At 29.0% G+C, this 12636-nt stretch overlaps 2 protein-coding genes across 2 annotated transcripts; one reads left to right on the forward strand and one right to left on the reverse strand.

Moving 5' to 3' along the window:
- The first annotated feature begins 2808 nt into the window (after positions 1–2808).
- Positions 2809–3129, forward strand: LOC108324642 (auxin-induced protein X15). The gene has a single exon (XM_017557584.1). The coding sequence runs from the start codon at positions 2809–2811 to the stop codon at positions 3127–3129; it is 321 nt and encodes a 106-aa protein (XP_017413073.1).
- A 7209-nt stretch (positions 3130–10338) lies between these two features.
- Positions 10339–11135, reverse strand: LOC108325626 (protein SMALL AUXIN UP-REGULATED RNA 12). The gene has a single exon (XM_017558717.2). The coding sequence runs from the start codon at positions 10977–10979 to the stop codon at positions 10599–10601; it is 381 nt and encodes a 126-aa protein (XP_017414206.1). The 5' UTR covers positions 10980–11135; the 3' UTR covers positions 10339–10598.
- Positions 11136–12636: the final 1501 nt, after the last annotated feature.

The raw sequence follows: 12636 nt of genomic DNA on the forward strand, positions 1-12636 counted from the left end.
TGAAATAAAAAAATAAAATTTTATAACTGTCAACTTGTATTCTATTATTAATGCTACACCAACAAATAAAATTATTATATTATTAATGCTACACCAACAATTTCTCCAAGTATTCTATCTGTCAACTTGTATCTTAAACTACTGCATTACTGAGCTGGAAGTCATGTTAATAACCAACAGTACCTTATTACTGAGCTGGAAGTCATGCTAATAACCAACGGTACCTTATTACTGAACTGGAAGTCATGCTAATAACCAACGATACCTTTATATAAAAAAAGAATATAAGGAGGGCATGAAGTTATTACAACGGATGTCGACATTCATAAAAGGCTTGAAAAATTCTTCAGTTGATATTTGTTGAAGGATTTTTCGAAAACTTCAACGAATGTCGATATCTGTTGAAGGATTTTTTTCAAAAATTTCAACGGATGTCGACATCCGTTGAAGAAAAGAAATGGGGGTGTAGGATTTTTTAAAATATAAAGGATAGTTTTAAAATTTTTAAAAAATGAGATGATATGATGAACAATGTGGGATGGTGTAAAGAGTAACCTCCAACTTCTTTTGCGGAATAGTAATATTATAATAGATGATGAATTAAAACTCATAATAAAATCTATTATCACATGTTGTTTTCAGCATCTCATGATAAGTTTTGAATTTATTATAAAAATGACATTGTGTAGGCTTATTATAACAAGTTTTGTAAAATAAATTATAATAATTTTTTTTATTACGAAAATTAATGACAGGTAAATTTCATTTGTCAGAATAAATATCATAAAAAAACATTTTTTCAGTAATGGATGTGAAAACTACTCATGCATTTACCATGCAAGTCAATTTGCAGCATTTTCTTTGCTACATTAGTGACTCAAAGATGTTTGTTTGTTTCCACCAATAATTTCTGAATACTTACAAAGGCTGGCGTCACGTATTATATTATAGAATATCTCATTGAATAATTTTTTAGAAAAAAACTTAAAACCTAAAAGACGACATCGGTTAGTGATATGCATGGTACGACATGCTTTCACTGCTGAAAAAGATTAGAAGAGTGCTGTCGTATCTCAGTTTGGATAATGTCAATTTAGATTCAAAATATTGTAGTGATATATATCCACAGATTCATTTCACTGATAACTCAAATGTCTACCCATGACTGCACATATGCTTGAAACCATGGGCGGAATCTATCTATTCGAGTTTGGGGGCAGCCGCTCCACAAATTTTCTTAATAAAATATTGTTGTATGTGAAAATTAGATTTTGAAATCGATTTAATTAAAAAATTATAGATTTTTTTTTTCATACTAATTATGTTAATGATTTTCAATTTGAGTGAAATAAAAGTACTGTACAAACAAACTTGAATTTATGGAAGGCAGATAAATTCAGTTTAGACTGGTGGTTGTATTTTTTTTTTTCTCTTTTATGGTGTAGTAGGTTACAAATGATTATTTAGTGCACTAATACAAAAAAATATTTAATGTATGTTATTTTTTATTTTTGACATAAACCTTGACATCATATTTGATTATGTTAAATTGATATCAGAATTAAAAATTGATGTTCAAGAATGTCGGTTATATCAGAATTCGATGTCCCTTAACGACAGGGACTACAACACACTAGCATCAATGAACATCATTTCAAACTAAAATTAGATAATATTTAATGTCTATTCGTATTCGTGTATTAACAACAAATCTTTTTTTAATTTTATTTTTATATTTACAATTTACATGAACCTAAAAGGCAAATAATATCCCAACACAAAGAAAATCTCTCAACACAGATTATATATCAAAACTATAACTATTAATACTAAAATTATCAAAACTAAAACTCTCAAAGCAAAATACTAATATTATTGTAATCCTAACTCCATCGTTTCAGTATATATGTTTTTATTCTTATCTTATTTTTTTCATGGTATCATTATTATAGGTGATGGATTCTTTAATCGTTAAAAAAATAACATAACTTCATTATGCATGTGTATTAATGTTTAGAGTTTGATGTTTCTAATATATGAAAATTATATCTTATTAACTTTGTCCAATCTTCTTTAATTGTAGTTCTAATGATGATTTTTATCTAAGACATGATGTAATAATCACATTTCAAGGAATCTTTATGCTTGTTACACTAAAAATAACAACAAAAATAATCACATATCAAAGTCATAACTTAACATGCAAAAATTAATAACTTTAAGATGAAAGAGTTCTAACCTTTGAATATATTGAATTTGTTGTGATATGAGTTTACCTACAACTCTAATAAAATTGGAAACATAGGTTAGAATAAACTAAGTAGATGGTATGAAAAAATAAGTAACACTTATGTTTGTAATATGGATTTCAAATCAAATTTCCTTATCTTATGTAGAGAAGTAATAGATTTTTATTTCAAATTTAATTTTACAAAACTAATTTATAAAAGAAGATTTTTTGCTTACTTATATACTATAAATTTATCTTATTTTTAGTCAACATATAATCTTTAATAAAGTAAATTATAATTTAAAAATGTTACATGGTTCAAATAATTTAAAAATAATTTAAAATAGTTTAATAAGATTCAATTTCTTAGCGCCAATGAGAATGTAGAAATTGATATGTGAAATAATGGCAATGAATTATGACTACTACCACTTGCCACTTATTCATTACCAATAATAATAATCACAGATACTGTCATTCACAATATAAATAGCCAATCTCAGCGTATAGACCACAAGCTCAAAAATTCAAAATCGAAAAGCTTTCAAGAAGAAAAAAACTAGCATTCAAAAGTGAAGATGATGCTTAGGTCTTTTGTTGGAAAGGTAGAAAAGGGTGTTTCAGACTTTGTTCACAGAAGACCACAACTGAGGTACTACAGTGAAGCCACAAGTGTGGGAGATGATGTTAGGGAAGGATATTTTGCTGTTCTTGCAATCAAAGGTGGAGAATCCAAAAGGTTTGTTGTTGGGTTGCATTACTTGAATGATCCTGCTTTCTTAGGACTGCTTGAACAAGCCGAACAAGAGTTTGGTTTCAGACAAAAGGGAGCTCTTGCAATCCCTTGTCAGCCTCAGGAATTACAGAAGATTCTAGATGGTCGGAGACCATGTAGATAAGCACCACACCAAAGGTGGAAAGGATGTGATTAATTAAGATACTATATATGTTCCTAAGTTTCCATCAAGTTTTAATTTTTTGTTATCATTGTCATGAGTATGTAATCGATTCGTTATATTCTCTAGATCAATTGATTTTCACCACTTCTTTAGTTGATGTAAAGGTTTTCTAATGGAAACTTTTTTCATGTACATGTTGATAGTTGGACATCATTCAAGACTGATACCTAGGTTAGAAATTTTGTCTCAAGATGGTTGGTGAAACAAAATAGTTTTAACTTGTATTCTAATAGATTTTGATGTAGACCGACTTTGCGTGGCATGGATCATATAGATAAATAGAAGATGAAGACATTTTCTACAACACATAAGTAAAGTTGAAGAATATTTTGTTATCCATAGTATAAGATTTAGGTTTGTGCGTACACTTTAACGTTAGATGAATATTTCACTCGTCAAATTAAGTGAAAATCGTAAGGTATTGTATTGTCTATTAAATAAAGTACTTATGTGATCTACTCTTTTTCCCAATACAATATCTTTCAAGCAAAATTTCTTCATGTTTCTTTGTTTGTTGTGACAACCACTTAATCAAAATTATGGGACTATTAGACTTTGCTCTAACAATCTTTCTCCTGCTTAAGATAATAAAGTTATTTTAAAAAACAAATCCTTCTTTAAAGTTGGACATAAATGATATACAATTGAAAAAAAAAAGTATTTCTGCTTTATGTTTTTATATTGATTTGTCTATTTCACTAAAACAAATGAAAATACTGATAAAGTGTCAGATAAAAATCAATGCATTTTGTATTTTGTCTATCCCACATTCACATAGTCATCAGACCTACACAAAACAATAAATAATTTATATCTAGACAATTAGATATATATTGAGATACATCTTTTGTACATAATTCAAATCTAATTTTCTATATATTGATTCATGGTAGTTTTGTTTAGTATCAATGTGAATACCCTTAACTAGAGCATTGGACTCCCCACTACACTCACTTAATCTAGACTGATCCAATCCATTCGTTTCAACTTTTAAATGTAGTTTTATGTCGTTAGACACATATGAGTAAGGACTTTTTCCACTTTCCTGTTTGTTGGTATTGTAATGTTTGTCGTGAGATACACTTTATGCATTTAACTCTATCTCTACAACTACCTTCTTGACTTTAAGATCTTTTTTAACCAAGTCATCAACATTCTTAGCAAGGTCACACCATTCACCATTCCTATAGAACATCAAGCTCTACAGTTTCCCACTCTTGTTTATCATACGTTTGGCAAACATGCTCATTAGTGACACATACACTGGCCAATGGACTAAAATTGGTTTTAAAGTTGCACTAAAATGTGTAGCTCGTCGGATCGCTCGTTTGCACCATTGGGTCACTCCACTAAAATGTGAAGCTTCATTTCTATCTATTAGCTCAATATCTATAATTAGATATTTCTCCATTTCTATCTACTACCCCAATATCTAAAAGCTCAGGTGCAACAATTAAATAGAAACCTAGAGCTTCAACTCTTAAATAGAAACTTCTCAAGACATGTTAATTTTCCACTCAATCACCACCATCTCAAGATAACTTTGGTGACAATAGTGATACTTGAAGTATGCCTTTCTAAATTCAAATCACTTGTACAAAAATCGCGTACAACGTCGAATATTTTGAGCTTTTAACAGTGAATTCGCGAACGACGTTATATTAGGAGACGTTAAATTGACGTCGAATTTTGTTAATATATGATGTTAATCACCTTTTTTTTTTAATTAATTGTGATATTTTTTACAACTCTACGAGATCTGAAAAAGCAAAAAACAACAAATTTTAGTTTTTGGTATTTTATAAAGCAAGAACTATGAACGTAGTATCAAGAACAAACAACAACAAACAAATTCAATCAAATAACAACAATAACAAACAAGTTCAACCAAACAATAAGAAACAAATTCAACAAATAAGTTCTTCAAAACGAAAACGAAAACTAACTTTCAAAAAAGTTGTGATATTCGTTCTTTTAAATTATAACCTATATTAATAAAATAAAAATACAATAAAAACAAAAAAGTCATAATAACATATCAATTTCTACTATTTACTTATCTTATGCTAATTTTTTACCTAAAAGAAAGTATGGGAGTGTATTACCAAAAAAATAGATACACTGAGATAACAAAGCATCTAAAACACCTATTGGTCACTCCTTGCTGCAACAATCTAAGCTTTTTTTAATTCTATAATATAGTTTTTAAAGATATAATAATCAAGTGACTTCTACCGACGTAAAAAATATTGAATTAATTGATGGCATATGACATACATATAATTTTAAGTAACTTAATTTTAGATGAGTGGTTGATTACAAACATCAACCAAAATACGAAAAAATACTTTTAAATACTTGTTATGATCGTGGTCCATATTTTTATTTGCATGTTTTGAATGAACAATAATATTTGACAATATTTTTTGATAATATTTTAATATTATTTACGTGTTATTATGTTACTAGTTTAAAATTATTTTAAATCAATAACAATAATCATAAACACCAATATAAATCAATCACATAATAACACATAAATGATATTAAAATATTATAAAATAATTATGAAAATATTATGAAAATATCATTATCCTTCCTTAATATCTATCCTTACGTTTACTTGAGTAGCTCTAATTTATACTCAACGTCAACTTAAATAATACAAATTTGAAAAATTCTTAATAATAATTATAATTATTTTAGTTATGTATAGTCAATCAAAGCGGCCACCTTTAATAGCTACTATTTTTGTTGGCATTATATTCTGACACTTAGTCACCACTGTTGCTGTAGTGGTTGTAGTGGTTGTAGAAGACATAAATGCTTTGAAATAGATTCCTATATCAAATCTCTGAGCCGACTAATTAAGAAAAATTGTTGGAACAATATCATTGTCAGCTTTTTTATAGGGAGAGATTAACATTATAATTCAAAAATATTCTGATTGTTTTAGTTTAAACGTTTTTGAAAAAACTTTTGACGAGAACATTTTAAGATCTACAATACAAACTTTGTGAAACAAATGGAATTTATTATTTATATAAATGATATATATAAATTTTTATATTTATAAATGTTATTTTTTATTTTTTTTTAAATATAATTTTTTTTATAATTATTTTATCTTTATAATATTTATTAAATAAATAGAAATATGTAATCATTATTATTTGTGATTTTATGGTAAAGTTATCAGAAATGTAAACGGCTCTTCCACTGCTTACATTTGATCTCAAACGATTACAAATATCATCTATATACACTGATTATAACAGAACGATCTCTATTTTTAAATCATTTTGATGTTCAATCATCAATTATTTATTACAAATTCGATACACAATGATTACTAGACCATTAAATTATTCCCACTGACCTAATCTTTAATCATGTAAGAACAAACTTTCTAATAATTTTTTGATACTCAAAATTACATTATTTCTAATAAAGCAAAGCATTCATAGTGAGTTAAATTACTTTGTGAATCTACCACTCTATTTGTGGAAGTTTGGATATTGTTCCAATAATTTTTTATTTTACAAATGAGGTGCAATCTTTATTTTACAAGTCAAATTTTTGAGTTTGAGTTAGACATACAAACCACACTGACTAAGAAAAACTAATATTCACCTGTTTCTTGAATTCACCTTAGATTGTTTGTACGAAGGCTCCTTTTGTTGTTTTTTCATTTTGATCATTGTTCTGTAACTATGTTTAGAACTTTATCATTTCACGCACCTGATGCATTGTGTTCTGGACTGGTATGAACGTATTGGACAGAGATTGATCTATGCATGCAATCATGCTGTTTTGTACTCACATACTTGTCTCCAGGCCCCCTCCTCCCCTTACGCGTAATGGAAGCGGTTTGATGAAACAGTGTAGACCCCATTGACATTGCATACAATGAAGATATTGCTAAATGAATTAATAATAACAATCACATGTAAACCTCGGTCACACTCACATTAATCTCCAACCACAAGATAACTAAGTGGTTGAGGTTCGTTAAGATAAACTTAAATTTAGAAGTTAACAGTACTATTTTAATGTTTTAGAAGAGCAAAAATCAAGAAGTTAGTGTGTTATGTTCTAGGTATTAATATTATCGTTTGGAATAAAAAGTCAAATATTTGTCTTATAAGTTATAATGTGCAGTTGACATAAAATACACAGACGAAATAAATCAATTTATACATAAAAGAGTGTATTTGCTAATTAATTGGTATCAAAACCAGATTAATACGAGTGTTTGAGTGCTTGAGAAAAAAAAATTAGAGCGTTAGAGAGTTTAAGTGAGATGACCAACCTTGTATCCTTGTTCCAGTTGAACAAAAAAGTCAATTGTGAAAACTGGAGTATGTAGATGAGAGTTCTCCTTGGTTTCTAAGACGTGTGAGATGTAGTTGAAAATGAATACCTAGAGTTAGTAGAATATGTAGAACAAACAATTGCCCAAGTTATTGCGTTGAGAAAAAACGAGTAAAGGACAAAATAACCATGTAAGTGTTGTACCAAGTTGTCGATGAATATAATTTTAAGAAGATAGCAAATGTTACATCTTCAAAAAAACATCGGAGATATTGGAGAAGGCATATAAAGGAGATGATCAAGTAATTTGGCCTCAAACTCTCAAAGGTGAGTTTGAAATCTTGAGGATGAAGGAGACGAAGGGCATAACCGAGTACATAATTCGAGTTGAGACTGTTACAAATCAACTTGGCCGAAACGGAGAGTCGTTACCCACTAGCCGAGTTGTAAAAGAGATCTTGAGGTTGTTGAAAGACAAATTTGAGAATATATTTTACGTCATTGAAGAATCCAAAGATTTCTCAATGTTCACGGTTGAAGAACCTACGAGGTCCCCGAAGCGCACGAGTAGTAAGTTAGAGCCACTCGATCAAGTACTTCAACCAAATGTGGCCTTTAAGGAGAAGAAGGAACCTTAGAACATAGGTCACGGTGGTCAAGGCTAAGGAGATCATGAAAATGGAAAAGAAAAATTCGATCTACAAAATTGACATGTCCAAGGACAAGGTAGATGTCGAGGAGGTTGGACAAGCAATTAAGGAGTCAAGTGCTATAAATGTGAGAAGTATAATCATTTTGTTAGTTATTGTAATTTAGGAGTCAAATGTTATAATTGTTGGAAGGCCTATCATTTAGTGAAATACTACTAGTTTGAGAAAAAGAAGGAGACAAACTCTTATTTATGAAGAAGTTGTTCTAACAACTTAGTTTGGTATCTTGATAAAGGAGTGAATAATCACATGTGCAGAGATGCAAACCTGTTCAAAGAGTTTTCCAAAATTAAGGTTGAGCACATATAGTTTAGAGATGAACTCAAGGTTGAGCATATTTGTTTTGTGCGGGTCTAATGATTATGTGAATGTAGGATAGACAAAATATAAATTGCATTGGACTTTGCCTGACACTTACCGACAGATATATCGACAAATATATCTTTTAGTCATATAGTGTTTAGCGAGTTATCTTAGACAGTCATTTTGATAAACATTATTTATTTCAATAAATAATTTTGTTAAACTTTAAAATTAAGAGTATCTAAACTATTTTATTTTAACATTTTTCATCTTTAGTTCTTATGTATTTTTCATCCATGCTTTCTATTTTCATTAATCTATTTCTATATTAAAATCAGTGGTAACAAATACTAGAAAGGAGAGGCAGGTTGATATTGAAACCAGTGTGGCTGCAATATATTAGAATCAGTTCGACAATATACTAAAATCTGCAAATAAATTTAAAATATGTGATTTTGTTGTAGTGTAAGAGAAAAAAAAATGGTAATGAAAGGATTCTAAAGGGGTATAAAATATAAACATTGAACAACTATATACTTAATAGCGATTGGGGACCTCAACAACAAAGACTTTTTTGTTTGGTATGGGTTTCATCAAAGGTAAAGTGTTCTGTGAGGAGAACTTTATGGAATAAGGTTAACTTGTAAAAAAGAAAACTAAAAGTTCACATTCTAACCATTTGTCCATTTTTTTTTTATTAAGAGGAGAAACATGTGTAATATATGTTTATTGGTGTGAAAGACTCGTTAAAGATGGGTGAACTTAATTACTACTTTTCATTTTATCTACATGTGCATTTTTGTCTGCGCAACGTGAATATCGGTATGATTAAAAAATGTTGAGTGACACATTTTGTAGTTTATCATTTTTAAAAAAATATATACGGAAATAGTAGAACACATTGTTTTAGGTAAATTTCTTGTAAGCTAATATAATTATTTAATTAATAAATCTCTGTTCTTTTTTGGTTATGGACAAATGTCTTGTATCATTTAACAACTTGTTCATACAATGAAAAGTTAAGAGATGTGTATGTTTTCTTAGATAAAGTCATGAAAAATAATTGAGCGCCAAGACAGAAAAACTCGTTGTGTTAAAATTCAGATATAGGCATTTGAATAAGTCAAAATATTAAATCAATAAATTATTTATTAATGTGAAATAAATCAATATATACATACTCTTTAAATAATAATGCACTTAAAAAGATTTTTATTATACTTATTTTGATAACATATGTTGTGGCTGTAGTTACAATCTTTTTATTTAGATTTTTAATTCTACTCCTCACAATCTCATACGTTCACAATAGTTGAATTTTGCTCTCTTCTTGTCTTTTTTATTAATTGATCCATAACATTCATCATTTGAGTTATCATTATATATCATCTTTTTTAGTTCTTCAATTACTTCTAGTTGGTACACGCATTTTATTTTATTATAATTTTGTATCTAATTACTCTTTTGATTATCTTTGCTTAAGATGAAATTCTGGAAGATTAGGATGTTCAAAGAATGTGGGCTGGATATCTGGGCCTTAAGAGTCAAGAGAACAGTCGAGAAGCTTATAAATTAAAATAAAAATAAAAAATTCCTAACAAGTTGACTAGATTATAATATTATTTTTTAATTTACCTAACTTGACAAATTAGATTATTGAATTTCTATTTTGCCTAACCAAATCAAATAAGATGATTGAATTTCTAATTTACCTAACCTAATCAAATTAGATAATCTAGATTATTAACTACTTTTGACCTAAACATCACTGCAATTTAATTATTTATAGAAATCTGTTCAAATAATAGGTAATACTGCACAATACATTAAAAATACCATTAATAATAAACTTTTAGATCTTTTCACACAAAATATGGTATATATTTTCTATTGAAATTACAAATATAATTGTAAAAAAACTAAAAGGTTTTGTAAATTTATATTTCAATCAGATCTCCATCTTATCATTTCTACACAGAACTTTCACATCCTTTCACAGCTACAAACACTTATTCAACAAAAAAGCAAAAATCTAAACCAAAAAATGATTAGAAAAATTAAAACCTCTGACTTATACTCCAATCATAGGAACTTAGGTACATATAAATCCCTTCCTGCAGCTTTGATGGTGTCTGGTCTCACTCTCCAACCATCTAGAATCTTCTGTAACTCCTTAGGCTTACAAGGGACTGCAAGAGTTCCCTGTTGCTTGAAACCATACTCTTCTCCAGCTTGATCTAACAGTCCCAAGAATGCAGGATTAGTCAAGTAATCCAACTCAACCACAAACCTTTTGATTTCTCCATCTTTGATTGCAATAACTGCAAAATACCCTTTGCTAACATCTTCTGGCACAGCCCCTGTGTTTTCCAATTGGTTTTCATTGATGTAGTTCAGTGCAGGTTTTCCAGGCACAATCTGCGAGACACCCTTTTGAATCTTTCCAACGAAAGACCTCATCATCGTGAAATCTAAGACTGGGTGATGATATCTGATCGTGATTTTCAACTTGAAAGGTGTGAACTTTGAAGTTGGGGTGCGTGTGAGAAGAAATTGGGTATTTATATTGAGATCATGAGGAAACGCACACGAAGTTTCTTGTGAGGAACCATACTTGCTAGTTCGTCTTGACAAACATTGCATTCATTATTAATTAATGCATTATTTGACAGGTCATTGGTCAAAATCTTTAATTAAAAAATCGAAATCCTCGTAGGGGGGAAAACTTGCCGAGTTTCATGACTTGTATGTATCATTATGCAATCCTCTGTTTTCTTGGAGTGTACGGTGTTTTCTTCGGGTAGATGGTGACGTTGAAATAGGAGACATTTTTCAAACATAGGTTTGGGTTAATAATTGATTAGAAAATTAAGGGTAGTTGAAATGATATATAAATCTATTTTCGTAAAATTTTGTGATAACAATCATCTTATAATTTTTTTATATAAACTTGTTCATAATTTCGGTATTTTCTTTTAAAAAAGTCTTACATAATCTACTTCATACTTTCCCAAAGTATTTTGAAATTCAATTTAACTATTATATATATTTAATACTTTATTTTTACATTTATTAAGCGTGATGTAACTTAAAACACGTGTTTGATAAAAACTAAAAGCTTAACTTTTACTAAAGTAAAACGGACTTTAAAATATTTACGGGAGAAACTATATTTTATTCTATAAATTATTTTAAAAGTTTTTTGGATGAATAATAATACTACAAGGCGGTGCAAACTAAAGTTTATGAGTTCTACAGCAACACGTTTATTACATTTATGAAGAGTAACGGAGTTACCTTGGCATCTTTGAAAAGGTGAAAGAGAAAGACAAAGACCATAAGATATTAATGTTTATATATCATTATCTTATTTAATGTATATTAGAGCTGATAAATAAAAATAAAGTAAATTGAAAAGAGCTTAGAACCTATAACATGAGTGCGAGACAATTTTGCACGAGTAAGAGAAAACAATAAATTAATTTGAAGAAATTATGAAAAAAATTCAAGAGAGATGGAATTATACATTTTTTTTGTTAAGAATTAAATATTTATTATTCAGTTAGACAAAAATAAATTAAAATGTTTAGTTTCTTTTTTCTAGAAACTTCCCAAGTTTAAAAATGAGTGAAAAATTAATTAAAATTAAAAAATATATAATTCTATGTTTTGCTATAATATATTCATGTATATTTTTTTTCCAGGATAGCACTAAACAAGTTGATCCGTAGGTTTGATAGTAAAATAGTTAAGGATCTCGTCTATTAAACAAAGTATTGGTGACGATCACTCAAGATGACCATGATCGAAACGCTCAAAGGACCTCGTTTAGCTCCTATATGACCAATGTTGACAAATCCCAATAAGACTCGGTATGTCAAGCCTTCAGCATTCTACAACAAGTCAAACGCCTACTTGTTTTGGCAACAAAGTCTTTTTAGCTAAACAAAAGCGTCTAGGCCTCTTCATGCCAATTCAAGCCAGCATTCCCTACACGAGTATGGAGAAGGGATATTCCTCTTAGAACAAGCGTTTTGGAACTTTGTCAAGTACATCACTTTAATGATACAAACACTACCTTCCTGGAAGATCCAAATGCTCTAAGAAGAAGTCTCCTACC

Source organism: Vigna angularis, chromosome 3 (genome assembly GCF_016808095.1).
Source record: "Vigna angularis cultivar LongXiaoDou No.4 chromosome 3, ASM1680809v1, whole genome shotgun sequence".
Taxonomy (NCBI): Eukaryota; Viridiplantae; Streptophyta; class Magnoliopsida; order Fabales; family Fabaceae; genus Vigna; species Vigna angularis.